The following is a 14966-nucleotide window of genomic DNA, read 5'->3' as shown; positions in this document are numbered from 1 at the left end:
TCAGGGACAGAGAGTATTTTAAATGGAGACAGAGGTAACTGCCCATGTTTCAGGCAAATCTCCGAGCACGCCAGGCAGTTCTATATTTGGGCTTGAATGGCAGGAAAACCAATACCGTTCAGTACTGGGATGTCAAGGTGGTCATAGGTGGCAGTTACTTATGAAGACAATGGTGTGCACTACAGATCTAAAACGACCTCTGTCTATAGACCTGGGTCCCTGGACTCTTTAATCAATAGAAATTGATAAGAGGCCAGATGGGAATTTAGGCAAGGCTTTACTGAGGTTCCTGCTGCAGCATGAGGGAGGGAGAACAAGAAAGAGGTGTCCTTGCTCGCTCCCCAAGGTGGCGAGCTGGTTCCTTAAAAGGGGTAACAACAGGGGCGGGCCTGTGGGTTGGGCAGGAGGCGTAGCTTAGGTGTTCTACCCACCCCCTCGGTGCTGCTGGGTGCAGGGATCACGCGGTACCCGGCATGCTCGCAGTACCTTAGAAGTGGCAGCTGGCTTGTGGCCTTTTTGAATCTTATTGTTCATAATTGCCCCCACTGCTCATGTGTGTAGTGATTTTTACTCCCTAAGAGTTTCTTTGTAGTCTGTTGCTCGCAGAGACGTTTGTCCCGGTGTAAGCACTCCAGTAAAGGGTCCCAGGTCCCAGCCTATCTCAGGTGCACTACCCAATTATATCATCTCTTGATCATCTTTTAGGTCTAAAATTGATGAGACTACAAATCCACAAATTTTACATGGCTTAGCCAGGCTCAACCATAACCTGTGACACAATAACACTGTGACCTCCTAGCTAGTAATCTGGTGACAGCTACTTTCTAAGGACTGAGCTAGAGATATGTAGAGATATGTATCTCTCTAAAGATGACTTACCAAAGATATTCTTCACTCCCTGTTCTTCTACAAGATAATCCACATACCGACCAATGACTGAGAAGTTGATTTCTCTGAAAGACATAAAGAAAAAAATTAGAAAAAAAATGTGTATTTATTCTTTTCTAGATTATTCAATTCATCCCCACAATTATAAACTGCTCTCTCGTGTTAATAGTTATTCAAATCCACCTAACCAGTCTGAAATTATTAGCCTGCTCTGAATAATGCTTGGGTTTTTTTCTTCCCTTGAGTCTGGTGGTTTCTCTACTCAGCCCTATGTGCCTCACTTATGTGAGAAAAGCACTATTAGTTATCCACAAAGGTTTTATGTTTAAACTTCATCACAAGTAATACTTAAAAAGTAATTATCTTTTGCCCTTTGGGGGCAGAGTGATGGTTGAGGGCATGGTTATACAAGAACTTAACATTTTCCATGTGGTGAGAAGCAATCATTTCTTAGGCTTACAAGATAAGAAAATTCAAACTTAGTAATTTAAAAATGTTAGCACTTAATATTTGTCACAATAAATGAAGGCTTAAAGCCATTTATATGTGTTAGTGTTAAACTGAAGGGGGATAATAGTTGAAAAGGAACTTTGTCATCACTTTGCCTTTCAAAGTGTTATCTGCGGAACAGCAGTATCAGCAACTGGGGGAATTTGTTGGAAATGAAGAGTCCCAGGCCGCACAGTTCTCCTGGTCAGAATCTGCACTGTAACAAGATATCCACGTGATCTGCATGCACTGTGCCGTTTGAAGAGTACTGACCTTGCAAAGATCTGATACTTAAAATCATATTGAGTTTAAAAATCTAGAAACTGACTCACAGATCAGATAAAGTGACCTGTTCTCAATCAAAATACAGGTGAGGGGACTTCCCTGGTGGCGCTGTGGTTAAGAATCCGCCTGCCAATGCAGGGGACACAGGTTCGATCCCTGGTCCAGGAAGATCCCATATGCCGCGAAGCCACTAAGTCCGTGTGCCACAACTACTGAGCCTGCGCTCTAGAGCCCGCGAGCCACAACTACTGAAGCCCGCACGCCTACAGCCCGTGCTCTACAAAAAGAGAAGCCACTGCGATGAGAAGCCCGTGCTCCGCAACGAAGAGCAGCCCCCGCTCGCCGCACCTAGAGAAACCCTGCACGCAGCAACGAAGGCTCAATGCAGCCAAAAATAAATAAATTTTTTAAAAAATTTATTAAAAAAAAATACAGGTGGGGAGGATGGAGGATGGAGAAGGAAAATACAAAGGAAAATGGTGGGGCAAGTGTGTTACATGTTGCAGACTGCATGGTTGCCAAGAACACTCAGTACTAGCTGGCTAGTACTTTTGCATTTTAGTCAGCGGGGCCAGAGAATCCTAATGTAATTTTAACCTTATTAACATTCTTTTCATCTTTACTTATTGTATTCCTTAAAAAACAAAATGGAACCAAAATATCTGATGCATATAGAAAACAAAGACATCAAACTGTATATGTCAAAGGGAATAGGAACAACAGAGATAAAAACAAAGAACGGATAGGCAACCACTGCCCACAACACTCAAAAAGTAGGTTTTAATGTAGTTAAAAGGCCTGCAAGGGGAGCAAACTCTCTCCATAATGGCTCATGCCTGAAATATCATAACACTGCCCCTCCCTGTCCCACTTGCTCAAATGCCGAATCTTCGCTTATCAGTCGCACTGAGTAAGACTCCAAGATGGGGGAGTTAGCTGCCTAGACAATCCACCTCAGGACCTTCATTTAGGTCAGCTTGAGCCGCTCAACTTCTTGAAATCTCTCTGCCTCAGATATTTCTGACCACTTGGAGGCACACCTTTACACCACACTAGCCCCTTGCTGCTTCCATCAGCTCTTCCCCGCTTGGAACAAGCCCTGAGATGCAGGAACGATTCGCTGGGGCTTTGTTTGTGTGACACTAACTTTGGTTTTGACCAATGATGTCCCTCTACTCATGCAAGTAACTTCCCAATCGCAGATTGGAAACTGGAAATAAAGCCTCTGGGCAATAGCTTGTGTTGGAGTCACAGATTCAAACGCAGTGGCTCCTGCACACTTTCAGTGTGTCCCACCCTGGCCACATACTGAGACACTGAGAGCAGGCCTGGCCTCTTCAGCAAGGAGGAGCCTGCAGAGCTCCAGATGATTGAGGCCTGGTAGGCACCGTACTCACTTTGATGTGCTTTCTTTTGGTTTAATCTAATGTTTTCTTATTTGGAAAGGGAAGCTAGAGAGCTTGTTTCCATTTAAAGAAGTCCTTAAGGAAGACATCTAGTCTTTTGGGGTGCATGTGTGTATCCCCAAAGTGGACTCTAAACTCAGCAAGGACTACCAAGTGGCACTCTATCGGCCAGTCCAGCACAAGTGCTCAGCACTGCACCTGGCTTCAGTTAAAGGCTCAATCATTATTGCTGTTATTATTCCTCAGTGACAAATTCCTCACACCCTCAGCAAAGTTCATATCTCTATTATCATGAACATCACTTTGTAAACTGTTTATGCCCGCCCTCCAGTCTGGAGCAAGAACTTCCTGAAGGTAAGAACTGTGCCTTTTATACCTTACAATCTCTCATCGGCACCTGGCACAGCACAGACACTCAACAAAGGCTAGTGAAGGAGCCGTGATGCAGGAATTTACAGTGATGATGAAACACCCATAATCTCTGCTTTAAAAGCAGATTATCTCCACGCTTGCAGGTTGTGTTTACATTTCACTACCATATTAACTGAGCAAAGAAAATAGCATATATAAATAACTAAAATATTGAGAAAAATACGACAAAGGCTGTGACTGGTTAGAAAGTATAGAGGTTCAGCAGGGGACTGATAATTCCACTTAGGGAGGCTGGGAAGGAGACTTCAAGGACAAGGTGGATCTGGAATAAATAGGGTGAAATCCTATGATCCTCTTTCCCTCTGACTGTATTGAGAGCTGCTATTTGTCTGGCCCTACTCTGGTGTCCTCCTTCTAGAGAGCTGGCCACACCCTCAGGCAGATCCAGGCCAGCATGTGAACCCTCCAGCTCCTTCTCCTTCCTCAGAGAACTCCACGCTATTTTATGGCGTCAGTGTAGCAGTGCTTTTGTCTACACTCACTCCCTCTCCCCCACTCCTTTAGGCCTTGCTGGATGACAGCTACGATAATTGCACTCAGGTTAGGGGTGCTAATGGGTGATACATCATCTATTCCTTCAAGAAAGCAGTTTGCTTTTTCTTATAAAATGTCCCTAGCCTATAGGAGTGGCACTAATGGTGGAATTCTGGGGCAGTGGCAGAGCCCCCCACAAGGTCCTTGGACTTATGGTCTTTTGGAACTACCAAATCTCCTTACAGAGATCAGAGGTTGAAAAGGGATGGCTCCTAAATGTGTTTTGTTTGACTTTCACAACGTTAACATTTCTTTTCATGTTAAAAAAAAAAACACCTTTGTTTGAAAAGCCAGACAAGGGAAATGCAAATCAAAACCACAATGAGATACCACCTCACACCTGTCAGAATGGCTATCATCAATAAGAACATAAACGTTGGCAAGGACGTGGAGAAAAAGGAACCCTTGTACACTGTTGGTGGGAATGTAAATTCGTGCATCCACTATGGAAAACAGTATGGGGTTGCTCAAAAAAACTAAAAATAGAACTACCATATGACCTAGCAATTCCACTCCTGGGTATATACCTGAAAAAGACAAAAACACTAATTTGAAAAGATGCATGCACCCTAATGTTCATAGCAGCATTATTTACAATTGCCAAGATACGGAAGCAAGCTGTGTCCATTAACAGATGAATGGATAAAGAAGATGGGATATATATACAATGGAATACCACTCAGCCATAAAAAAGAACGAAATGTTGCCATTTGCAGCAACACAGATGGACTTGGAGGGCATTACGCTAAGTGAAATAAGTCAGGCAGAGAAAGACAAATACTGTATGATAGCACTTACATGTGGAATCTAAAAAATATAACAAACTAGTGAATATAACCAAAAAAAAAGAATACTCGCAGATACAGAAAACAAACTAGTGGTTACCGGTTGGAAGAGGGAAGGGGAGAGGGGCAATTTAGGGTTAGGGGGTTAAGAGGTACAAACTATTAGGTATAAAATAAGCTATAAGGATACATTATACAAGGGGAATATAGCCAATATTTTATAATAACTATAAATGGAGTATAACCTTTAAAAACTGTGAATCACTATATTGTACACCTGTAACTTAGATAATAAAAAAAAGAAAACCCGATGATCTAACAAGGCCAGGCCCGCATTTCCATACAGCACCAACTGGCTGGGAAGAGCAGTGGCTGTCTGCTTTGGAGGCACAGAAGCCCCCCGGGTCACCTCAGGGATTTCAGATACCTGCCTGACTGTAGGTGCGAGGTTTGCAGCCCTTGACAGAAGATGCTCAGGGCTCCAGTCACAAATGGGCCCAGGGAAATCACCCAGAGGTGTTACCATATTTGTCACAAAGGCACCCCAAACAGCAGGGCTAGGGTGGCAAGAGGATGCTAATTCTCTCTGGGGACTTTGCTCCCTTCCCTATTTTCCCACCCTACGCTACCTCCCTAGGGTGCCTGGGTTTATGTTCATTCTTGCAGGCACTGAACCAGTTATTGGGCAGTCACCACAGAGAGTGGAAAGAATGAGATTGGGTAATTATTCTCCCCACTAGCTGGCCGTTTGGGGCTTGTTGCTCCTGGAAGGTGAGAGATGGCATAGGCCAGTTCACTTGGAAAGGCTCCACTGGCTTTCCACTGCCTCATCTCTTCCTTCGTGAGCGCTACAAACACCTCTTAGCACCTGTGGGGAGAGCGGCCCAGAACCAAACTCCATGCTTGCTGTAGACATTCTCATACTTTTTGTTTTGTAAACGTGAACAGATTTTTAACGCTTCAGTTTTGTTTTTTGTTGTTGTTCTTCTTCTTTGGCCATGCCCCATGGCATGTGGGATCTTAGTTCCCCCACCAGGGATTGAACCTGCGCCCCCTGCCTTGGAAGCGCAAAGTCTTAACTACGGGCCCATCAGGGAAGTCTTAACTACGGGACCATCATACTTAACTCCAATGCAATGTCTTAATTTCAGTTTTCATTGGTTCAGATTCTTTGTCTTAGGACCACGATTTTTTAAAAATAAAAGTACTTATCTTTTTTCATATTACAGAAGCTATATATTTTAGAAAGTACACACAATAAAAGAGAAAAAAAAACCACTCAGGATCTCCCTAGAGATTATTACTCTCATTAGTTTGATATTTTTCTATTCACAAATACAGTATTCTCTTAAATAAATGTAGTCATATTGTACATAGTACTGTAATATTTTTTTCACTTAGCATTCCAAATTGGATATCTTCCCACATTCTCAGATATTGTTACTATACTGGCTGCACAGCATTTCATTGTATGGAAGAACATAATTAATTTAGCTAAGCCTCTATTCTTGGACATTTAGTTTACTTTCAAACTGTGTAAGAGGGGGGGACGTTTATCAAATGATTTTTGCCACAAATCGAGGCCTAGAGCAGGTGAATGGTGAAACTACATGTAGATTATATCTCTTCTCTTAGCGTATATGGATAATAGAATTTTTCTGAAGCAGCTTTTCAGAGAAAAATCCCTACTGCTGTACATTTCTTCTCCTGGTGCATCACACACGGTGAAAGACTTTCACTTTGAGAACACGCATCAACAGGACAGGTTCTTTTCATAACTGGCATGAGCTGGCATGCATATCAGAAAATCTGATGTTCTATCTCTTTGGCTATTATATGTATAGTTCACCATTCAAAATCAGATGGAAGTTATGTGCCCTTTCTGGCAAAATAACTACTTGGTTACTTCAAAATTCCTTTGGCAGAGAAGCATGCAGGGACAATACCTACCCCACCTTGCCAGAGGTAGAAAACATCCTGTTCTGGAAATCTGGGTCATTTAGTCTCCCAGAATAGTGACAAAGACAATAATCTATACAACTCCGCATCCAGCAGGCCAGGCCCTTTCTGACTGGTTGGGTAACAGGTCTGTTGTTACTAGAGGGTGTTGTGAAGATTCCCATGGTGAAGTCAAGGGCATTTGAGGGAGAAAGCACAACTTTTTTCTAGACATTTTGGCCAATCTGAAATGGACTTTCTGTTCTAACGACTGTGAATGTACCCAAAGGAAAGTGATTTCTTGAAACAACTAAGGAAAGCAAGTCTTTCACTCTAGTGTAGAAAAAGATGTGAGTTGGGATGGGATAGACCTTCCTTTCCAGCTATGTGTTAATCTTTAGGATCTTGGTTTCATCAACTGCAAAAATAGAGATAACAGCTCTCTCTCACTGAGTTGCTGTCAAGATTTAAGTGGAATATGTCCATTAAAATGCCCAGCATGAAGAATGACACATAATCTTTAGCCAATCAGTATTAGCTTCCTTTCCCCATGAAATAACAAAATTATTCACTCATGAAATAACCAAATTTACCACACACCGTGCTAGATGCTGAAGATACAAAGATAAATAAGATACGTGCTCAGTCCCTGTGGATGGTCTGGTACCCAATAAATATCTGCATAAGGTTAAGCAGCTCATAGCCTGTTGGGAGAGACAGGCACGTAACAAACAGTTATTGTAATAACTCTCATAAATAATTGTGATGTAATGTGAAAAGGTAGGCACAGGATACTGTGGGACCACAGACGAAGGACTCTATAATGCTTTCTATGGAAAATGGGGAAGAATCACCAGAGGATGGTTTTGACGGATGAATAGATGTATTCAATTGGAGCAGAGAATGGAGAGGGTGACGGTAGAAAAAGGCAGAGGAAACAATGTGTAAAGGCACAGAGGGAAGAAAGGGGATGAGGTGTTTGGGGAAACAGAAACGTGGCAGGAGATGTAGACTGTAAAGGACTTCCTATGTCAGCCCAGGCTCCTGGGCTTTAACCTTCAGACCAGTTCATCCCAGACTTTTATGTGCTGAAGAATCATCCAGGGACACCGTTAAAATGCAGGTTCTGGTTCAGTGGTATGCAGCAGTGCCTGAGTTTCTGCATTTCTAGCAAGTTCCTACGTGATGCTGGAGCTAATGGTCCATGGTCTGTACGAGTAGCAAGGCTTAGACAAAAGGGAATTCAGACTCTTAAAGAGTAAATCTAACAAATGATTAGATTTATTTATGAGGACTGGACTACAGTGTGGAGGATAGATTGGAGTTGCAGGTACTCAGGCATTCTTACTTAATGGAGATCACCATAATATCCCTAATAATATTTAACATCAGAGGGCTTCAGACTCTTAGCATTTGAATGGGCCTTAGAGATAATGTGGTTGAACTCTGTCTCTTCATAAAAAATGAGAGAAATTTACAAGTTGACAAGAGCTCCCCAGGGTCAGACAGCTAGTGGTATCAAAGCTGGGGGTCAAGAACCCAGATACTCTAACTAAAATCTTTTTAACCATGTTTCTGCTGACAACTTTCCCACTCTAGGACATCAACTTATATTCAGAGTTGAATCATTAGAATTATGAAGAAAAAATGTTCAGCCATTCTGAATTATGGAGGCCATGGTTTACTCTAAGAGCCAGGTTAGGAAAACTCCTATGATGGCTGGTCCCCAGGCAGAATTTCCAGGTGTTAGATTCCATGTGGCTCTTCTTTCTGTCCTGTCTCTTAGAAACATGTCAGAAATGCAGATTCCCTTGTGGGCAAGTGGGCTAATGGCTACCTGCTATTGGTGGGTGCTGCAAACCTGCTTCATACCTATAGGAATGTTTGGATGGAGCAGAAAGATGGAGAGAAAAGGGAACTAACAAAACTTACATGTCTACTATGTGCCATGTACTGACACACATTTTGATTTAATTTAAATTCGTACAAGGCCCTTATTAAAAAAAATGCATTTTTATTTTTATTTCACACCTTAAGAAAGTGAGGGTCCTAGAAGAGAAGAGAATTCATGAAGAAAGAGGAAATTGCGTAATGGAGGCAACAGGGCCAGAGGTATTTGGCAAACAGAGAAGGATCCGGAAAAGCAGAGTCGTTTTAGTTATATCTAATACGCGTGGGTCCTGGTGTCCCAGAAAAATGGCAGGATAGAGAAAGCACAGTGACACTCCGCAGGTCCCAGATGAACAAACAAGACTTAGAAGAAGCCCCTTCTAGGCTAAGAGGAGTCTGATTAAAACGGTTAAAGTAGCATCAATCAGATGTAGTGTTTTGAGCTTGCAAACAGGATCTTACTCCATAACAGGAAGTAAATCCTGTCTGCTCATACAATCACATGCCTTCTGTTTTATCTGCCCAACAAGTAGCTGACACACTGAGGAGGAGCTGACTTTAGTCTTTCTTAGGGCTTGTGGAAATGGAGAAGCAACAGAAAAAAAAAAATTGCTATTAACCACTGAATGATTTACATGCCATCTCAGCAAGAATTTTATTTAGACCGAGTAAAGATGTGATTTTTCAAGAATCTTAGAAGCCAGAAGTCTTGAACTCCAATGATCTCAAGGAAAACTGTGATATAGTCAACTTTGAATGAGAATGGTAAAAGTCATAAGAAATTTCATCTACTTTAAAGGGGTAGGGTTAAGGTTTACAAAATTCAGTAACAGAAGACCAAAAATGTAAAAGCCTTAAAGATACCTTAAATACCTCATCTTCTGTTTACTTCTTATGCCACAATAGCAATTCAAACTTATTGACCTAAGCACATACTGCCCCCGTGCTAAACACTATTATATGGATCATCCCATTTTAATACTCACAACTCCATGATGTAGGTATGACTACATTTAAGTTTTATAGAGGAAGAAAGGAGAAGCTTGAAGAAGCCAGAATTCTGACTGTTTTGGCAAACTGACTCCTCTAACAGGTTAAAACACTTAGCTCCAGATGCTGGATGAATCCCCAACTTATTAATGGCAATGTCCAGGCGGTAGTTATATATTGCTCATGGACGCCCGGGGCACATGACCACTAACTGCTAGTACCAGCAAAGGGACCGCCATAATAGTCACTGGAAAATGCTTGCTTGGGTAACAATTTCTCAGCAATCATCTGCTGTTACCGCCCTCTTGCAAGCTCCCAAACATTTAACCAATGTTGAAATGTGACTGTAGGACATGCCTAAGGGGGCCGTCTGGCAGCTACCTTCCCCACTTTCCTCACGGTAGGACAATTTCATCACGTCCACGGACAGTCTAGAGACAGGATCTAGAGGCCAGAACTTGATATCAAATCCTGCTAAAATGAGATTCTCCTCACCCAACTCCACTGGCCTTATTTGGGAAGGCCAGGGCTCTGCTGAAATGCAAGAATTTGCTTTGTGGGGCTACAGACACTGGGAGGAAGGCAAGCTGCCGTATCTTACCTCGTCTCCTTCTGCACTGTTTGTGATATAGGGACCTCTTGTCTGACTTGGGGTCAGAGACAGTGCAGGGGCAGAAGCTGCAGAGTCTAATCGACCGCTGCTATAGAGACCTTCTGACCATTGGGGTGGAGGGAGATCCCTTTAGTCCCAAACCATAGTTACCCATGCTCAGTCATTGGCGTGATGGTCGCAGCAACAAGACCTTGAAGTTTCTTCTTCGGGGAGGCCATTGAGCTGCTGAAAAAGTCTGGAAAACATACAGTGTAATTCCTCTCCTTCTTCTAGGAATGTCAATTAATGATAAAACTCCGGGGCAAAGTCTGTTCCCACAAAGTTTCGAACTGTGAAAAATGCTTACAAGTATACAAACACACGGAGCAAATGAGAAGAATGTAAAATGTGACAGCTTCATTTTATAGAGAAGGAAACGATATTTTAAAGACAGGAAATTTGGAGACAAGAAGAGAGCAATGTTCTGGGAAAATACCATTGGAAAGGCCTCCTGTTTTATCTATATGGATGACTGAGGCAATCTGAAACCTCAGAGAGCAGGGGTGAATAACAGCAGAAGAAAGAATATGAACCTAACTCAGCGAGGTCGAATATATACAAAATTACTTATTGCTCAAGTTGAAATACGGTCAGGAGAAAAGAGACATTCTTATCTCTTTCTATACCTTCATACTGTTAAGCAAGAATCTCCCCTAAAATCAGTACTTAAGTCTTAAGGCTTCACTGTGATCTACAAGACTATCTTCAGATTTACCTAACTATCCTTTCATATGCTGGTTTTGACCAGTTTTTCCCTGTTTTTTCCTAGCTCTAGTAAATCGCATCACAAACATTTATTCACCTCTCCCCCACTAGACCAAGCTCCCCCAGGACAGGAAACAGATTTCATTTGCCTTTGTTTCCTCTGCACTGAGTGGTTTGCTGGAACTCTCATGTTCAATTAAAAAGTGATGAATATATGCGTGATTGAATGAGGTGTTCAGATTGTAGCTTGATGACGACTTCCACAGATGGGGAGATCGCTTCTGAGACAGTGAACCTGGCAACACTCATTTGAGGCAAAAGCATCCCTCACCACCTGGCAGAGAGTGTACCTGTCCACAACCAGCGTAAAAAAAGCCAAGAAGTTGCCCACAACGGGCAATGAGAGGCAACAGAGCATCCTGGTTAATAGCCTGCATTCCATAGGTAGACTGCCTGGTTCAACCCACAGCTCTGCCACTTAACTAGTTATAGAAGAATTGTTATTTTTTGAGCTGTAGGACATGAAAATTCGAAGCCACAAATGCAAAGTCTAACAATTGAAGAAGAAAATAAAATATAATCAGACAGTATTTGGTGACAATTGTACAAAAGATGTTTGGCTTAGAGAAAATACAAGAGAGGGTATATTATAGTTCTGAGGTCCCTGGCACATTTAAAAACACAAATGCCCACTAGCAACTTACATCTTACCCACATAATGTAATAATTATGAACTATCTCATTTTGTTTGTTCTTTATAACTGTTAATCTCATCTCCCCAAATAGGAGTATAAACTTCCAGAGTAGAGATCATTCCTTCTACTTTTTCTGTATCTCCCAAGAGTCCTGGCTCAGGTGAGCCCTTGAAGCTAGAAACAGGGCAGAACAAGGACAAAAACATGAAAGGGTACAGTGTGGCAAAACTTATTGCTTTTGTGAAAGGCCAACGATGATACCTCCCCTTATAAACAGATACATCCCTGGTGAGGCTTGCTCCTGAAATTAAGCCCAAATCCTCCAAGTAGCTTTGCTCTGTACTGAAGGGCAATAAAGGGGAACCTTAACAGATATATAGGATACTAGAGTTTCTCTGACTTTTCCTAGTTTGAAGATGAGACTAACTCCTGTTGGAAGTTTTGGAAGAGAAATGTAATCACCTGGCCCATGGGGAAAATGCAAGGCCAATAACACAGGCCCAGTCTACCCCAGAGGAAGGTCTGAGCATCAAATGAGGTTGATGTTGTGCCCGCTGCGCATCTTCCCTTGGCCTTCCTGCATGCACCTCAACTCGAGAGCCCAAAGCGAACCTGCCACCTGGTCTTCTAAACAATTTCTTCCTTTGCTCCTTACAGTAGAGGGGTTAGAGCACCAGCTCTGGAGACAGACTTCCTGGGCCTATATCCTGGCTCCATCACTTACCAGCTGGGTGACTTTGGGACAGTTATTTAACCTCTCTGTGCTTCAGTTTCCCCTTCTGTAAATGGGGATAACAAGCATCATATTTCACAGGGTTGCTGAGAGAATTAAAGTACTTAATTCTTGTAGAATGATTAATAGCAGTGCCAGGCACATAGTAAGTACAGGTTCAGTCCCCTCCATGAAGTCTTGTCTGCTGACCACAGGACATTAGCAAGTAGCATTCCTTTATCAGCACACTCTTTCCTGTCATCTCAGCTCCACTGGTATCCCCCTCCCCAACCCTGGCTACTCTTTTCTATTCAGAGTCTAAGTCATTTCAGTTCCAACTGTTATCTTCTTTCCCTGCAATCCTTCTCTCCCACCTTACTGCCCCTCTCCTAACTTACCCTTTGTTACCTCTTATCTAGACCATTGGGCACAACTCCATGTCCAAGGGGCCCGTAGGGACTCAAGAAAGTTCAAGTGATAAGAGTCCAGAGAGTTAGGTTCCACATTAAAAGTCTCCTAAATTGAAAAGTACTAGGCTGTACACCCTAGATTTCCATATTCTTGTGTTTTGGCTGCATTTCTTTCATATTTAGAGCAGTTACAAGGATATTCTTAGGATGGTCAAAAGCTTGGACTGGCAGATAGATAGATAGATATAGATATCCATATATCTCAAATTAAGTGCACTTAAATACAGTTTGATTGGTTAAAGATACGGGGCCTGGGAGTCACTGTCCTAATCTCAACTCTCTTCTTCAAAATAGTCAGGCTGCCAGAGTAACCGCCCAGTAGCTCAGACATTTCTGATCTTGCTTTTGCCCTGCCGGAAAAAGGCCAGTTAACTTCTTCCTGGCTTCCACAGGACAAATACCAAATTCCATGGTCTGGGTCTCCATACAGATGTCTTCACACCTGAAGTGCACTAGCCCAGTTGGTCCCCACTGCTACCTACCTTGTGCTGGCTTGTCCGGCTCTCCCACCCGGAATGGCAACATCTCCCACTTCAGCTCCTTCAGTATAACCAACTTTCAGAACTCACCTTAAAAACTAGAGAACATTCTCTGATGCCCTAAATGAAAATAACTTCTTACTCTTCAGAATTCCCTCAAACATTTGCTTTTCATTAAAAACTTTACATAAGAGATATATTAGCAAGGTAGTTTTGGCTCGTCCGTCTAGAGTGTAAGCCATCAGGGGGCAAGAACAGCTTCAAAAATCTGTCTTTGCACAGAGCAATACACCAAGTAAACGAGCAAAGGCTGCTGGCTTTGTAAACTGTGAAACTGCTACAGGAAGAGATGGGGTAAAAAATCACAACAACCGTAACTGAGAATGGTCCAGATTTTGTAAATTCGAGTTTTAAATAAAAACTGGGTAATGTTATGCTTTCAAATTCGTCATAGTTTGTATCAAAAACAAATAGAGGGCTTCCCCGGTGGCGCAGTGGTTGAGAGTCCGCCTGCCGATGCAGGGGACACGGGTTCTTGCCCAGGTCCGGGAAGATCCCACATGCCCCGGAGCGGCTGGGCCCGTAAGCCATGTCCGCTGGGCCTGCGCGTCCGGAGCCTGTGCTCCGCAATGGGAGAGGCCGCAACAGTGAGAGGCCCGCGTACCGCAAAAAACAAAAACAACAACAAAAAAACCCACAAATAGAATGTTCTCCAGCCTAAGGATTAATGTGAATTTAGAATGTTACTACTGAAACACTTGGACAGGGCCTATTACTCTCGAAATCTTACACCTTTATCCACAGACAAGGACCCTTAGTGCAAAGAATTGAGGTTGCCTAAGTCAAATTCTCTTAAAAGGAAAAAGTTAAAAAAAAAAAATCTCTGGGGAAGGTGGAGGAGGAGGATGCAGCTCTGGGTATGAGGAATTACTCGAGAGAGAAATATTAATACTTGGAAAGGAAGAAACAAATAGAGAACCTAAACAAACAAACAAACATGCAGAAATACAATTTCCCATCAAATGAAGGGATTGTATCACACTTAATCACTAAACTCTCTTCCCCCCAGTGGCTGCCTCTGATCATTTTGAAAAAAGGATCCTTAGGGCCCGGCTCTGTGGTCTGGACAGAATCCAGGGAAGTGGGTCCCTCCACCCCATCCGTACAGACACTCGCCCGGGCCGGGAAGGTGTCGCGTTCACACTTCCTCAGGCTCCATTTCCCAGCTCCCCTGTTTTGCCCTTTGCGTCCGGCCGTCAGCGCCTCGCCCACCGCCGAGTCCAGAGCCCCGGCCCTCTACCCCCGTTCCCTGGCTGTCGGTCAGTCTCCATCCGTCCGTCCGTCCGTCAGTCCACGCCTGCGTTGCCGCGCTCACCCAGACGCCGCTGGTCCACCTCCGCCGCTCCGCGCCGCGCTCCCAACCGCGCTCTTTATCGCTGGGACCGCGCACCACGTGCCCGCCCCGCCCCGGGGCCTTGGGGCTGTAGCGCCGCCCCGCGCCGCCCCGCGCCGCCCGGCGCTCCCAAAGCGTTAGGCAAAGGTGGAGTTCCCTCTTTTTGAGGGGGCCCCCGAACGCAGGGGCCTGAATGAACATGGGCGCGCAGTCGCAGCTTCCT

General features: G+C 43.5%; 1 protein-coding gene across 2 annotated transcripts in view; it reads right to left on the bottom strand.

The window, feature by feature from the left end:
• NPL (N-acetylneuraminate pyruvate lyase) overlaps window positions 1-14765 on the bottom strand; it is a 38355-nt gene extending 23590 nt beyond the window's left edge. Inside the window, exons 1-4 of one of the 2 annotated variants that reach the window (XM_060035130.1) lie at window positions 14726-14765; window positions 13354-13448; window positions 10401-10485; window positions 880-953 (exon numbers count right to left, since the gene is read on the bottom strand). In XM_060035130.1, the coding sequence (XP_059891113.1) occupies window positions 880-953; window positions 10401-10485; window positions 13354-13396 (202 nt within the window). In that variant the 5' untranslated portion in view covers window positions 13397-13448; window positions 14726-14765. The remainder of the gene's footprint in view (window positions 1-879; window positions 954-10400; window positions 10486-13353; window positions 13449-14725) is intronic. The other variant, XM_060035131.1, reaches the window with a different exon arrangement.
• Window positions 14766-14966: the final 201 nt, after the last annotated feature.

The sequence above is a fragment of the Delphinus delphis genome, chromosome 1 (assembly GCF_949987515.2).
Source record: "Delphinus delphis chromosome 1, mDelDel1.2, whole genome shotgun sequence".
Taxonomy (NCBI): domain Eukaryota; kingdom Metazoa; phylum Chordata; class Mammalia; order Artiodactyla; family Delphinidae; genus Delphinus; species Delphinus delphis.
Note: the sequence above shows the minus strand (reverse complement) of the source record. Positions and strands in the feature narration are given on the sequence as shown.